Source organism: Homalodisca vitripennis, chromosome 3 (assembly GCF_021130785.1).
Source record: "Homalodisca vitripennis isolate AUS2020 chromosome 3, UT_GWSS_2.1, whole genome shotgun sequence".
Lineage (NCBI taxonomy): Eukaryota > Metazoa > Arthropoda > Insecta > Hemiptera > Cicadellidae > Homalodisca > Homalodisca vitripennis.
Genome location: NC_060209.1, coordinates 121,494,748 through 121,510,820, shown reverse-complemented (window position 1 = coordinate 121,510,820; position 16,073 = coordinate 121,494,748). Strand labels below are relative to the sequence as shown.

General features: G+C 35.4%; 3 protein-coding genes across 3 annotated transcripts in view; all 3 read right to left on the bottom strand.

Moving 5' to 3' along the window:
- LOC124357452 (receptor-type tyrosine-protein phosphatase eta-like) overlaps positions 1-7,842 on the bottom strand; it is a 113,475-nt gene extending 105,633 nt beyond the window's left edge. Inside the window, exon 1 of the mRNA XM_046809274.1 lies at positions 2,936-7,842. The gene's annotated coding sequence lies outside the window, so the exon portion shown is untranslated. The remainder of the gene's footprint in view (positions 1-2,935) is intronic.
- Positions 2,338-10,070, bottom strand: LOC124358335 (zinc finger MYM-type protein 1-like). Its single transcript, XM_046810636.1, has 3 exons — positions 9,447-10,070; positions 2,936-3,132; positions 2,338-2,470 (listed from the first exon to the last, which is right to left on the bottom strand). Exons 1-3 carry the CDS (start codon positions 10,068-10,070, stop codon positions 2,338-2,340), a joined length of 954 nt encoding a protein of 317 aa, XP_046666592.1.
- Positions 10,071-10,317: 247 nt separating this feature from the next.
- Positions 10,318-11,169, bottom strand: LOC124358334 (zinc finger MYM-type protein 5-like). Its single transcript, XM_046810635.1, has one exon. It carries the CDS (start codon positions 11,167-11,169, stop codon positions 10,318-10,320), a length of 852 nt encoding a protein of 283 aa, XP_046666591.1.
- Between the last annotated feature and the right edge of the window lie 4,904 nt (positions 11,170-16,073).

Below are 16,073 nucleotides of genomic sequence, written 5' to 3'. Positions count from 1 at the left end.
TTTATGATCTTGAATTTAAATCTTCCCTATATTTGAACAAAATGAACGAATTCCTATGTAACCATCAACTGCCATTGAATCCTAATAAGACAAAATTTATATATTTCAAAACTAAATAAAATAAAGATAATCCATAGTCCCAAAATACACATTGATCAGATGGTAATATTTCAAGTGGCTGAATCTAAGTTTTTAGGTTTTGTAGTTGATGAAAATCTCAGCTGGGATGAACATGTAGATCATGTCCCAAAAAAGATCACTTCGGGCATTTATGAACTGGTTTTGAAAATTACGTTCAACAAATATTTAAAAGATGGTATAATTTACATTTTTTTATTTGACCATTACATTTGCCATAAGTACAAGTACATTGAACGAATACATTGTACTTGTACCAAATTGTCTAATGGATACAATAAGGTTCCTATAACTGTGATTAAGAATGGTTGTAATAAACTGATCAAAACCTTGAAACATTTGATAAATTCATAATTTTTAATTGGAATTATTCCTACAAAACTAAAAATCACAAAAATAGTTCCTTTATTTAAACAGGGTAGATTCAGTGACTTAGGTAATTATCAGCATTCTATTATTTTATGGAGCAACCTCAAAAGAAAATTTAGATAGAATATTATTATTACAAAAACATGCAACTCGAATAATGTTGAACCTGAACTATTGTACACCCATAAAATCACATTTCAGACAGTAAAAGATAATGACTCTGTACTCGCTTTATATATTTGAAAATGTAATGCTTGTCAATCAATCACTTGATTCACTGATGAAGTTCGGTAGTTTTCATTCTTATGACACTAGACAATGGGGAAGAATTGCTTCTGTTCAGCTTAATTTAGAACTTTTTAAAAAGAAACCGTCTTATCAAGGTGGTAAATTTTATAAAAATTACTCCAGTACATGAAAGAAATAAAAAGTAAAACTAAATTTTAAAATTTGTCAAAAGAATATTTAACTGAAAGATCACTGTAACAGCCTTGATGAATATGTTGATTTAAACAATTTTAATATCCAATAAATTTTAGTAGATATTGCGAGTTCTGTTCCCGCTATTATTAGCATTCTTTAAATTTTAGAGCATACTTACTAGTTTAATATTCATAACCTAGTTTTATTTATTTATATTAATATTTTTTAACACACAATTATTGTTTGATGCCATTTTTGTACGTACTATATCAAGTTGTATGCTATGTACACTATATTATGAATAAAGAATATGAATACTTGAATTGAAAAGTAACAGTTTTTAATAAATTTGTCTAGAAAACAAAGATGATACCATCCAAGATTTTTAACACTATAAAAATGTAAAGTAACATTGAAAATGTCTTAAATATATTTTCTTTTGGTTTATACACTTTTTATTTTGCATACTAATATTACCTAACTTTTGGAAACTCCAAATATGCCTTCATTGTTTATGAAAATATAACATACATTTGTTTAATTTATCAAATTCACTGCTTATAATCAAGAGCAACATATAAAAAGTATGCAGCATTACCAGGAAAACTTAATGATTTACTTATGCAGAAAATATATAGAATTAGTCCTTATTCTGATTTAAATTATTCTGATGTCATTCAAGCACTCTTCAGAAACAGTTTTCAGGTGCTTTATCCACATTGGTTTACTACATTTTGCACAGCAAGTACTTTTTTATGCCTCTGTTCCTTAGGCACACTACGCATTCAATTTTCCTACTTTTCATATTTGCTCTATTAGCGTTTCCTTCTTTCAACAGAACTTGTGCAATTTTCTTTGTAAACTGACGGATGTATTTCGGAGTATTGACAGGTTACCTAACAGCTTATGATTTTACCATTGCAAATCCAATTTCTATCCTCATTGTTTCTGTAGTAGAATTAGGGTAATGGTCAGAAGCTCTGATATGGCCCTCTTCATCATGACTGATTCCGGGTCAATAAGAAAGTTATCAACTTCATTCTATGTCTTTAGAGATGATAATTACATGGAACAACGAAACACATATAATGCCGCGGGGATCTGATGACACCTCAGGGCGTTTCAAACCCTCTTTTCACTGCAGTGAAGTGACGTGAACTGACGAAAACCACTTTAACAGATCATGCATGAGTTAATTTGGAACTGCTGGGAAGCCCAGCATTTTTTTACCCCCCCATGCCAGTACTTAAGGGTTAAGAGTAAACATTACAGTCAAACTATGTATATATATATATATTTTTTTTTAATTACTATACTCGTGTATATAGAAAACTTTTTATTATGAGGCTAGTAAGTTTGAAACTAGATATAGACAATTATATTTCTTTGAGTGCAATGTTTTTTAAGTCAAATTTTTGATTTAGCAAAGAGTGCAATCTGAACGTTCCACAGCAGGTCTGCCATACCATCTCCTGTAATGGCATAGCAATAAAGGCACTGCCACGCCTGCTTGGCTCCATCCACCATTTCTAAAATATCCCTGTTCTTTAACACCAATTAGGAAACTGCAACATAGTCCTCCCTTTTTAATGATACCATGTATAAATCTTACTATGAATGATAGCCATATCATTAATTTTAAATATCTTTAAAACTTAGGCATTTAAAATTATATTTTTGTAGAAACACCACATAATAATTTAAAAATAAACCATGAGTTAATAAAGTAATTTAATTTTAAAATTATTGAAACAAAATGACAGTAATTAGTCCGATTATGCTGCTCACTTATGTTTCACATTAATATTAGAAACAGTAATAACAAGTTATGCCCTACAATAAAAATTAAGTATATCATACAACAATGAATGTTGTTGATCTAAAAACTACAAATTCAGAGCTACACTATTTAATTTACAAATCAACTGAGTTCACAATTAACATACCTTGACTAAAACCACACTTAGTATACTAAGTGTTATGAAATACCAGATTCATGACTCACTTAGTAATTTGAACTAATCCAGTAGTTCCATCATCAGTGCTATAAAGAAGCTGATCACCAATGGCCCCACCATCGTTATTGGATAGATGCAGAACAGTTGGCACCCCTGTCAGTGACAGACTGTGCAGTAGAGTGGAGTGATCTAGAACTCTCAGCATCCTATCCGAACAAGCCAACACAGGAGTCAGTCTGTGTATCTGTACACAAACCATTCACAAATATTTTCAGTGACCTCATGATTTTCTCATAAAGAACCCAAATAATGTCATTGTTTGATTATATGAATCCAAAATCTAGAAATATATTTCTATTTAAAAACTTACAACAGTACAAAAATGAATCTTTCCTCAGAAGACTTACTTCTGACTGGTTTATCTTATCCAGCAAGACCTACACTGGGTACATAAAAAGTGAGGTGATACTTAAATCTGGACAACTCTATGAATGTTCATCACTAACCTCAAATATTGGGGTACAAGGGTGAATTGACAGGTCTATTCTACTGCGTAGGATGGATAATTGTTGGAGTGGGTGGAGCTCCCTTAGCTATGATTAACATTAACATGAGAAAGTGTTGTTCTCTGCCTAGTTTGACTGGATAGGCTGGCCTCTCAAGGTGAAATGACCGAGATATGACAAAGAAAGAGGCTGATTCATTTCCCAATAACTTGTACATTTAGAATACAGTTACAATTTTTATTTCCACATATAAAAGATAATATTGAGTACAAAGAAGCATGCCAATTCACAACCAAAGTCGCTTCATGCTGTACATGAGATTGGAGGACACCAGTGTAATAAAAGTAAGTGTGTGATGCAATTCTGTCTGTCCAGTCATGCCTGAACTGGAATTACTATTGTGAGGTGTCGAGGACAACCACCATCACAGAGGGCACTAGGCTAGATCCTGGGATTCATTTTACAGCACAAGCACATCAGGCAGGATGCTTGATCCAAACAAACCATGAGCTTGAATCTCCCACGATTCTATGAGACAAAATGTAAAAGTTTTTGAAGTTTAACATTGTTCTTAGGGTGTGTAAATATAGACAACAGTACAAATGGCTCTTAACCAATCATTTTATATTCTATTGTATAAATTTAGGTTATATTTCTACTATTGCAATTTAAACAAAAAATATCAATAGGTAGCTTTTTTTTATTTTGTAATTTTCTATATTTAAATTTTGAACAAAATATCAAAGAGGAATTATATTATTATACATTGGAGTTCAGTTAATTCGAACCAACTGGGACTGAAGCCTGCTTGGATTACATATTATTTGGATTACCCAGAATAACAGTAAAATAAGTTTTTAAGGGAAAATTCTCCTTGCTAGTATTATTGTGGTGTAAATTAGCTTATAGTATATTAAGACATGTTTTCTGATTTAAATGTACTCAATGTAAAAAAAAAATGTTATGTATGAAAAAAATGTATGCAAATACAGTTAGTACAGTTCTCCGGCCTAAACTTAAGAGCAAGAGTACTGCCTACAAAGAGCTTATCATCAGAAGAAGAAACCCTTACTCCAGGTTTTAAAATGAGCAAAGATCTTAATATTAATGGTGTGATTTAGTGCTCCTGGTAAGCACAAGTTATAAGGCAAATCGGCTAAGCTTCAAGCTTCTAAAACCGTTAATTTGATATCGAATTATAGGAACCAAAATAAAGCATCAGTGAGTAGACAGTTGTTTGAGGAATAATTTGATGAAGAGTTTGTACACTGTGTAAAAAAAGACAATTTACCAACCAAACAATACTAAAAGGTGAAAGGGCAAGTTAAGTTCCCTGTCACCGCAAACTCAGGGATTTATTGTGACAACCCTGAAATCTAAAAAACCCAGGTCACTTGAAGTTCCTGATAAACTTCCAAGCTATCTCTAGGAGCTAAAAAATTCAATCCTCTATGTTTTAGGAATGCTTTGTACAGCTGTCTCCATATAATCAGGGCAATAACTTTGCAGCCACAAATTATGTGTATAGCAGTCTTTCTGCAGGACATGTCTCTGACTTAGATACCCATTGTAAACAGGTGGTAGTTAAGGGGGCAATGTCCAGTCATCAGACTAGAGAACAATGTGATATCGGTTCTACTGAGTTCAAAAATAGCTTCTCCGTTTATGGATTAGGGACCTTTGACTGCTTTCACTTGTCTCAGACCTGAGAGGCTTTTCCAATAGAGCAAAGTTTCCACAGCCATCTATTTCATAGCATTGTTTTTAAATTAGCACTTAGACAAGCCACACAAGGGTTCCAGACCTACAAGTCATGACATAGTTTTAGCTTCCAACTTGCCTACTGTCTCATTTTTTAGTTCCCTCATGTCTTGGTACCCACTTCAGAGTACCTTTTTATGGGTATCCAGGGTTTTAAGTAATATTAGACAGTCCCAGATCATTTGGATATTAAGGTGCAGTTGCTGAGAGATCTCACTACAGCTTGACTATCCGATAGGTTATAGATTAGCACTCTTCGGTTTCCTAGAAAAATTGATTCAGCCTCAGAGTCTGATATGAAAGTGGTGTGGGATGGAAAAAATGTGTGTCATCCCTTCCAAAACTACTACAGTTCTGTTCAACCAACAGAGAAAGCTTATGTTACAGAATCTGTCCTGGAGGGATACTAGTGTAGCCTTCTCCAGTGAAGTTAAATGTCTGGTTGAGGTGCTCAATTAAAGGCTTACCTGGAATGAACACTTGAAGTTGCTACTGCATGAAACACTGGTCGATCTTCATACCAGCAGACTGTTCTGTAGTAGAAACTGAGGTGTGAGGCCCAAGTTGTTTGGCTTTACAAGACTATTGTAAGGCCAGTGATCTCCTATGGCTGTCTTGTTTGATGGTCAAAGGTGGAAGAAGATACACCAATGGCTCGGCTCCAGGGTATTCTGCACTTAGCTTGTATTGGTATTGGTAGTCATGCGCTTTAATAAAATTATGTACTTTTTGGAAAACCTCAAATTAAAAATACCAATTTATTTAAAGATAACTATTATTATTCAGTCAAAACAGGCTCTTGTAAAAAACGAGTATCAGAAGTAATTTAAAAAAACTATAAACCCAAATTTAATACCACATTTATATGTTACTAAGTGATTTACAATACTAAGCATTTGTGGAAATATTTAGAAAATGTTTTGAGAAAAAATGTATTAAAAGCTTCATGTACATTTTGACAAAATATTTGTTGATATACCCATGTTGTGTTGAACATCAATGGAAAGAGCGTACAAATGCTGCAAATTAACATCTCCCAGCTCCTGGGACACTTAGAAGAGCTTCTAGAGCAATTTCAAAAACATCTGTTCATATCTTTTTGGAAAAAACTTAATGTTTCGTATTTTTTTTAGTCTTAGCACTCACTATTAGTATACCAGATTACATCAATATCTAAAATGGTAAGTTAAATTGAATGTGTTGAGTTCACATGGATGCCCTTACATTAAAATCTGGAGACGTCTGATCTAATGGATGCTGGGCATTTTAGCTGGACCACCATTGCCACATACATTTGGGGCTACGACTAATATGGTTAATAACATTTAAATCATTAATATCACTTACTCACAATCTCTCGTCCTATTCTAAATTACTTTTTAGAAAATCTCTTGGAAATGGGGTTGTGATAGGAGACAAAGTCAAAGCATTAAACAGCAATCTTAATTATTTGGTTTACTCAGCCGGTGTCATGACTACTTTCAAGGTTTTCAATAGCCCACCAGTTTTGTTCGAGTATTTACTAACACAAGAATTTTCTCTGAGACAAACATTTCTAGACTTAATTATTGTCTTAGCAATTTTTGACATGGTTTAAACAGGAAGACCATTTGCAATTGAGAGGCAACTTTAAGGAGTTGTATGGCTACAAGTTAGAGATCACAGCCATTTTTATAACAGTTTGTAATTAGTTTTTGTAGTAAAAGTCCTCTTCACTTGTATAGCCACTATGAGTGGCCAATGGCAAATTCATTTAATTGTCAATTACTCACAGTTTATGTTTAAATCTATTTTCCATTATTTAATGGGTTTACTTTACACAGTGCTGCAATATATTCAATTTTTTGTCATATTCATGCATTTTTTACCTCAGCTGTTTCATTCTATAATAGTTTAAATGCTTTTATGTAGCAGTTGTAATATATGTAATACATTTTATTTAATTATTAGGATAAATAAAATAAAATGTGTATTTTGGGTTTTTTTATGAATAGGAAGGAAGAAAATGAGTTGTCATTTCAGATGCCATCAGAGATGAGATATGTCATTTTTCTACAGGTGACTATAACTCAGAACATGGCAGCAATGCACAATCAAAAGTGGGTGAACAGTATGATGAAATTATAAATTTAGAAATTTATTTGGAAGAAAGTGAAGATATAAAATTGACAGTGAAGACGTAAAAATTTAGAAGAGGAGGATAGTGCTATAGAAGAACAAGCTAGAAATGCAGTAGATGATGAATAGAAAGAATGGACTACAGGTGACATGGATTTTACTAAATGTAATTAGTTACATTTTTGTGGATATAAATCACCACACTTAAGTTTGCCAGGAAATAACACCTTTGAAAAAAGAGGTCAATTTGTTGGCCATGGGGTAATGTAACCGCCATTGGAATGAAGGCATTTTTGGGAGTGTTAATTAATTTCAACCCAGAAATCTCAGATTATTTCTCAACTGAGTGGGTTAACTATCAAAAGTGTTTTAAAGATGTACTGTCTAAAGAAAGGTTCCAGCAGACATTGGTATTTGCACGTCAGCCCCCAAATACCTGGTCCCATTTCAGGAATAACGCTCAGGGAAGATAATGTAGACTTGTACTTAGATAGAAAGTTCATTTAAGGGCCCACAAGCCTACTAAAATTTACAATAAAATGATTAATAATCATTTAAATTTAAATTTGAATGTAAATGTTTTTAGTTTATAAAAGTGAGTTTTGTGAAAAGTTATAAAAAGTTTAAACTTGAATTCTAAGTTGAGTGCACATCAGGGCCGGATTTACCAGTTTGCCGCCTATAGGCTTAAGATAATTTGCCGCCCCAAAAAGGGGAGCACACCCCCCCCCCCCGCCAAAAGTGGGTCCGGCGGTCCGGCCCCCCCCCGGGAAAATTTGCATTTTTCAGGAACAAAATAGTAATTTGGATGGCGTTTTTAAAGCATTTCGTAACAGTTTTAATGTATTATAAATTTTTTTAATGTTTAGTCAAATAACGGGGAAATATCGCGACGCGGTGGTTAGGTTAGGTTATTTCACGTTATTTACCGACCGAGAAACACAAAATAACGTGAAATAACCTAACCTAACGCCGCGGCACGATGTTTTAGCTTGATCAACAATCGATATGTTCGTATTCGATTGTGCCGGTGGAACTATATGGAACTGCAGCCCAAATAACACACATTTTAGAAAATGTGTATTTTTTGCAGACTTACACTTACTTGGAATGTTGTTAAATATTTTCAAATCTTGGAAAATTCTTTAATTTAAATCAATTAAATGGTTTTGCAAGGTGAAATTAAAGTTGACAAAATTATTTGAATAACTGGTTTATTATAAGCATGAGTTGAAATATTTAAAAATAACGTTTGTACATTCTAATACAAGTTCATTGTGTGATTAACAGAACTAATTTATTGTATATACAGTAGGCTATTTACATTTTACAGAGCTTTCTTACGAGCCTTTTTAATTGAGAACTCTTTAATTAAATCTTCATAAGAGAGCTTCTTTGTTAAATTTGCTTCTATACATAGGAGGGAAAGTGAATTGAGCCTGTTTTCAGAAATGCTTGTCCGTAAGTAGTTTTTAACTCTTCGAAGGCAGGAAAAGCTACGTTCTCCCGCGCAATTAGTTGCAGGTATGCACAAACTAATTCGTACTGCTATGTCCAAGTTAGGGTAAACATCATGCAACGAGTTCTTTCTCAAAAAGGTAGAAATTCCTTCCAACGTTTTATCTGAGGGATTGTCCATTCCCACCGCACAGTGTTTTTGGAAGTGAATGCACTCTTCAATAAAATCGGAATCTAAGTCATTTTGATAAATTTGATGAAGTTTCGTTGCCTTGTTTCTTAGTTCCTCTTCTGTGATGTTGATGTCTGTTTTGCTGTCACACAATTGAGTCAGGAAGTAGAATTTATCTACAAAGTCACTATAGGCCACTTTTCTTCTCTTAAATTCACAAATAAAGGAGTCTAGAATTGGAAGAAATGTGTTAATTCTCAAGTCATCTCTGCCAGTCAGGTTGACTTCTTCACTCCGGGTTTCGTCTGGCCAGACTTTTCGCTTGGTTTGTCTGCTTGTGTCTTTTTCGTATGAATCGTATGTTTCAGTTTTGGTTATCTTCATACCCAATTCCTCGAAATAAGAAAAGTTGTTTCTTTCTGACACAAAATATTCCTCTAGAGAACCATACAAATCCCTGACTAACAAAACGTCAACGGTTCCACTTTGTATAGTTTTACTGACTTTGTGAATTCTATGGAGGGCAGTGCTCCAGAAGCATACCATAAATGCAGTCTCAAAACGTTCTAGATTCCGAGCGATTCCTTGAGCCTCACATCTGGTTGTAGCCTTTCCTGTGGGGTCTTTTGAAATTGTTGTCAAAGCCTTGTACACTTCGTCCCAAGACTCTCGCAAGCTCTGACATGCATCATCCCTAGCCGACCATCGTGTAGGACACACCCTTTTTATAGTCTTATTATTCTGATAAGAATCTTCCATTACACCTATCAGGCACTCCCATCGTTTTGTAGAAGATGTAAAAAACACATAAAGTTCTTGAAGCAACATGAAGAATCTGCACGCTTCTTCACAAGATTCAGCAGCAGATGATCCGACCAGATTTAAAGAATGAGCCGCACACGGGATGAATAGAGCTAAAGGACTTTTGCTCTTTATCTTTGCCTGAAGACCATTGTAAGTCCCCGACATATTTGAGGCATTATCGTACGATTGGCCTCGGCAGTCATCAATGTTTATTTCCAGATTTCCTAGTTCTCTCATCACACTTTTAAACATACCCTCTGCGGTATGTCCAACTGACGGGATGAAGGTAAGAAATCGTTCACAGGGTACACCGTCATTTAAAACATACCCGACTGCAAGAACCAACTGGTCTACATGAGACATGTCTGGGGTTGAATCAACTATGAGAGAAAAATATTTTGACTGTTTCAATTCTTCACAAATTTCTTGTCTTACATTTTGAGCCATTAATTCAATGACTTCTTCACACGTTTGGGAAGAGAGATAGTTTGTATGACCACTTCCACAATTACCATATTTTTCAATGTGAGTAGCTAAAAAAGGGTCGAATTCGGAGATAAGCTCTAAAGCCATAAGAAAATTTCCATTTCTGTTTGATCCAAAGATTTCATCATCGCCTCTTAACTCTTAATGCAAGGCCTCTTGATGTCAAGGCCTTAACGGCCGCTATAACCCTGGCCAAAACCTTTTTCCAATAATTGGTTTCTTTGTCTAGCTGCTCAGTTAACATACTGCCAACACGTTTCAGAGCAATTTCTCGTGATTTTAGAGTAATGATTGCCGACTTGTGAATTGGTGAGTTTTCGTGATGACTGGCCCGACTTTCACCATTTTTCCAGTCGTTGAATCCGTCTTTACAATCAAACTGGGATTTCTCTTTGAAATTGAATGCCAAACAAGGGCCACAATAAACAGAACCCTTGCTTTTTGAGAATACCATCCACTTTCTGTCCTGAACCTCTCCATTTTTCAATGTTCGTTGAAACAGAGATTTGGATAAATATCGTTTTTGATCCTTGTATTCTCTGACGCTGTTTGAGAAATCCAGGTCGATATTTTGTTTGAACCCATTTTTTGCGATTGAATCTCGAGTTGCATCATTCAAAACCCAGAAAGCTGGATCTTCGCTGGAACAGCAGGGTGACAGCAGCTCCAACGAAAGGCTTTCAGTGGCGATCTCGTGAGGTATGATGATGTCTTCGTTTAAACTTGCTAGATTAGCTGGTGGATTTGAGCAGCTTGGCCCAGCTGAAACATTGTCGTCCAGCTGGCCGGCCGTCTCGTCAACGGAATCGTCAAGTGCAGGTCCTTCAAGTACTGGTGCAATCTCTTGTTCTCCTGGCGTCTTAAAGAACAAATCTAGCCTTTTGGTTTGTTTCAATACACGTTCTTGTTCTTCGAGTTTCTTCTTCGCCCGTTTCTTGTACTCCGCACCGCTAAGCCTCTTCCGTCCATCACTCATTGTAGTTGTAGAGAAGCTAGTAGTAGCCTAAAATATAAAACTCTACGTTAGAACCGAATAGTCAGTTATTTGGGAGCGTAATCTGCGTAACTGCCATCCTAGGGGTCCTGGAGAAAACGAGATTTGAAAGCTCTTTTTATATGGGAAGAAGGAAGAAGGTCTGGAGGGCACACATATACCAGCCAAAAGGGGATCTGGAAAAATGTTGGACTTTTTTCTGTGAGAACGCAAGCAAATACATTGTATTACTTACATGAATTTTTATGAGATTTTTTCAATTTCTTTGAGTTTCACTCGCCAAAAAATTTTATTTTGTCTTAATAATGAGTTTTAGAGTACTTCTGTTCTTACTTATCTAAAACATATGTTAAATATGCCAAAATATCTGTAGTTTAAACAATTTTCCCTTAAAACTACCAAGTAACACTCATGATTTAGGGTACCTACCTAACATTCCATGATGTAGAGAGTAACACTCATGAGGTTTATAAGGAGTAATAAGTACAAGAGCAGCGGTAATAAGCAAGTAAAGTAATTATCCTAAATTTTAATTGGTTCATTGATAACACATACGACAATTGAGTATATTTTATTAAGGGGGTGCTCTAACACGCCGCTGACCATGAAAACAGGGCGTGGAATTCAAATGATCACTGCTCACAGAATTAAGTTATCCTAAATTTTAGAGTATTGGTGTATTCCTCAAATGGTGATCTAGGATTGCCGTTTTTTAAATGTTGAAAATATTAAATAATACAGTGTAGGGGACTTGGCAAAAAGTCCAAAAGTTAGTGATTTTTAACCGCCCGTTGAAGGCTAAACAGACTTTTTGAGAGGAAATTAAAAAATCGAGAACCCTAGATTGATTAGTTGTCAATAGATTTCCGTAAAAAAAATATTACTTTTTATGAGCACATTTTGTGAGCACTGTTGGAATATGATCATTTGAATTCGACAAGCCTGCAAGCGTGAAATTAACATTGCGCTTATGGGAGCCGACCGGCCAAAGGTTGCTAAAACCGCAATGGTGAATCGCCCCCTTAAAATTAAAGTTATTAAAAATTGTATATATTGGGACCTCGAAAGGACAGTTGATTTGACAACGACCCACATGTTATTGCAATGGTTACTTGTTAGCTAAAATTTTCCATTCACTCCACTCTTACATCTAAGTCTCATTCAGATTCAATCATACTTACAATTGATTGTTGACTTTAACATTGAACTAGCTGAATACAACGAGTCAACGACTTATATAACACCGTAACCGTGCCGCCGTGTGCACAACACTAACATCAACCACCAACTGACAGCGCAGTGTAGTCACTGTAGACTGTAGTGTAGTGTAATCTGTGGATGTGTGAGTCGTGAGTCAGAGGGTGCGTCTGTCGGTCCGTGACAGCGTCAGGTGACTATCAGCTGAGCGCCAGTGTTGGAGAGGTGGGGAGGGGCAGGGGAGCGGAGAGCTGTCGCGCCAGCCACCCAGGGCTGCCGGCTGCCAGGGGGTGTTGCCAATGTAAATCGGCAGATCGCCGCTCATTGCGCGAAGGAACAAGGCGTTCGTACATATTTTGTAGTAATATATACAACGAAATAGGAAATTAAAGTGTATGTGTTTCCTAAAAGCTCTATTTATATAACACAAACTTAAACTCATATAAGGAAAATAATATTGTATTTCACAAATATTTCATTTTAATATTTTAATTTTTTTTTCAAATCTGCCGCCCCTTAATTTTGCCGCTCTAGGCTGCAGCCTACTTAGCCTATTTAGAAATACAGCCCTGGTGCACATGGTTGAAAATCATTACATAACCAAAACGTGTTAGTAATCTAAATTTAGTGAATTTATATTAAATAGTTCAGGGTGTGTAAAGAAAAATAATTAAAACATTATTAGTGAAAAATATATAAATAGTATTACCATAAGAGGAGGGACTATTAAATGAAGTATGATAAATAAATATTAACAGGTATGTATTAACTACAGAATGGTATGTATTATCTTAATTTTTAACATTTTTAGAGAATTGTAATAAAATTGTTCAATTAATTTGATGTGGTAGATTTTATGAAATCCATAGTTCAGAACTAGTAAAAGTAACATTATTTAGACGTTTGAATCAAAATAAAAACACAAAAATGTTCAAGTATAATAATTTAACAAGAGAGTGAATTTTCAAAACTGTTTAAAATGTTAAGTACACGATTTTAAGTTTTAAATGTAGTAATTTATAGTAAATATACTACAAGTGTAATGACTGAGCTGAAACAATTGTATAGGGCCATTGCAAGAGTATGAATATAACCATCTATTAAAGAAGTTAACAACACTTGGAATAGCTACAAGATAATACAAATATTTGGTTTACTAGCTATCTAACTAACAGAAATCAAACAAACAAATATTGGAAAAATAGCTAAGAAGAAGAAGAAGAAGAAGAAGAAGAAGAAAGAGAACTCTTTATTCATGAACACTGAGAACAGAATATTTGTCACATCATAGAATAGTACAAAGTCCAAATTGGTTACATTACAAGGGAAGAAAATGTAAACAAGAGGGCAAAATTTAAAGGTCAAGGATGCAATATAATTCTTCTATGGTGTAGATTGACTTCTTCACCAGCCAGTCATGTAGTTGTCTTTTCATCGTCTTCGAGTTGCAACTTTTAAGGTCCTCGGGAAGTTTGTTGAAAAGCTTGGCTCCAGCAAATGATGGCTTTTTGGTGTAGAGTAGTTCTGTGGGCTGGAAGACGATATGCCTGAGCTCTTCTAGTTTGATAAGCATGTACCTCTTCATTTCTTAACGGATTTTGTTTTGAAGCATAAATAATCACCTCCATTATGTAGATTGAGATGACTGTAAGGATGTCTAGGTCTTTGAAGACTTCTCCACAGCTGTCTAGGAGAAAGAGGCCGGCCATAACCCTGATTGCTCGCTTTTGAAGAATTACAACCTCTGGAGATTACCAACTGAGGGGCCACCCCATAGGGTGATTCTGTATCGTAGGTGAGATTCAAAAAGGGCAAAATAGGCAATCCTTAAGGCGGATGATGTGCCAGTTGCTTTAATTCTTCTAAGGGCAAAGATGGCACAGTTTAATTTTGAGCAAAGATTATCTATATGGCAGTTCCATGACAGACATTGGTCAAGAAACACACCAAGGTGTATTAGTTCATCCACTCTCTCTAAATCAGGTGGTCCTGATACGTGATCTTTAAGCCTTCCCACTGCAAGGAGCTTGGTTTTAGATGGATTAAACACCAGGCATTATTTAAACAATACTGCTGTGCTAAGCTAAGTGAAATGAATGTGTTGATCTCCAGTGATTCTACTGACTTATTGCAGGTAACTAATGCAGTATCATCTGCATACATGACGGGGTGACTATAGGCTTCAAGTTTTTCAGACAGGTCGCTTGTAAACAATATTAACAATACAGGGCCCAATACTGACCCTTGTGGGACTTCTCTTGTAATATTTTGCGGTCTTGACTGTAAAACTTCATTAACACCATTCAAACACTGCTTTAATTCCACTACTTGCTCTCGCAGTAAGGTAACTTTCGAACCAGTTAAGAGCTATTCCTTTTATTCCAAGGACACAAATTTAAGTGAGAATTAGTCTATGAGACAAGGAGTCAAAAGCCTTACTTAAGTCAAGAAAAATAATTGTGACAAGTGTTTCCAAGGTCAATATTATCTATTATTTTTCAATGAGTTCAGTAAGGACAATGATAGTTGATTTTCCTGGGATAAACCCATGTTGTCCTTTCGGTATCAGGTCATTGTGTTTAAGGTGTTCAAGTATTCTAGAAAGTACTACTTTCTCTAGTATCTTAGACACAGTTGGAACTAAAGAAATCGGTCTAAAGTTTGATATGTCATGCTTATTTCCTTTTTTGTGTAGTGAATAGACCTTAGATCATTTTAACTATGAGTGGCAAACTCCCTGTGCTAAGGATTTATTTATTGCATCAGTTAAAGCCTGACAAGTCACGTCCTTACAGAAATTCAAAATTTTAGATTAGAAATTTTAGCTCAAAAATGCCAGATCAAATGAAAGAAGTTCATTTCCTGGGAAGTTATTGTGTGTGCTAAAGGTTTTAGTACTTGTCTCCTTATTAAGTTTAAGGGTTTCTTCTGCGACTGTTGTGTGATATCCGGTCAGAAGGACCCAAAGATATGTTAGATCCGGCTTGGCGGACCGCAATTATTCGAAGGACCAATAAAATGTCTAATATTTAAAAACTCATACTTCGATAGCTGAGCCCATACATTGATTTTCTAAGGAATAACTCTTAGTCGTTTGGGAAAAATATAAATACGAATGAGATCACAAAACATAATATTAGGAAAAAAGGGCACACAATTAGAGCAAAATACAAGTGTTAAAATGATTTTCTTCTTCTGTTAAATTGTCCAAAAATGTCCGAATTAGTTGAAGATTTTAAATCTTGGTTGAAAAGAAGATTGTCTTTAGTTGCGAAGGACCATAATAAGAATGATGAAACACTGTTACCTTGCACCGTCCATTGTCTGATACCTCGACACACATGAAGTTGGGTTGATTGTAGTTCGACCTGGGTTGATTCCAAGGAACGTTGCGCTGGTGGAGTCCTTGCTGAGGGATGAAGATTCCACCATGAAGATTCCACCTTCACTTGACACTGTTTTCGGTTCACTCACGAACGTTGCGACAAAGTTACTTTTGGCTCGTTAACCAAATAATGTCCGGCTCGAAGGGACTGTTAACTGCCATAGAACGGCTTGCGGTTCACAAGAGACAAGACAAAGGGACACGGCCCGAACTTGGTTAGAGCTGGTGTTGACGTACAACCTAGCGAAACGGAGTCTTAAGAAGAACCTCATACCACGTGACGATCGGACCACTATAGATTTGG

Coding starts and splice junctions, on each gene's coding strand:
- LOC124358335 (XM_046810636.1), bottom strand. CDS start 10,070: ATGTCTCATGTAGACCAGTTGGTTCTTGCAGTCGGGTATGTTTTAAAT. Junction 3,133..9,446: donor GTTTTGAGACTGCATTTATG/GTATGCTTCTGG, acceptor GTTTGTGTACAG/ATACACAGACTGACTCCTGT. Junction 2,471..2,935: donor GGATTAGTTCAAATTACTAA/GTGAGTCATGAA, acceptor GTTAAAGAACAG/GGATATTTTAGAAATGGTGG.
- LOC124358334 (XM_046810635.1), bottom strand. CDS start 11,169: ATGAGTGATGGACGGAAGAGGCTTAGCGGTGCGGAGTACAAGAAACGG.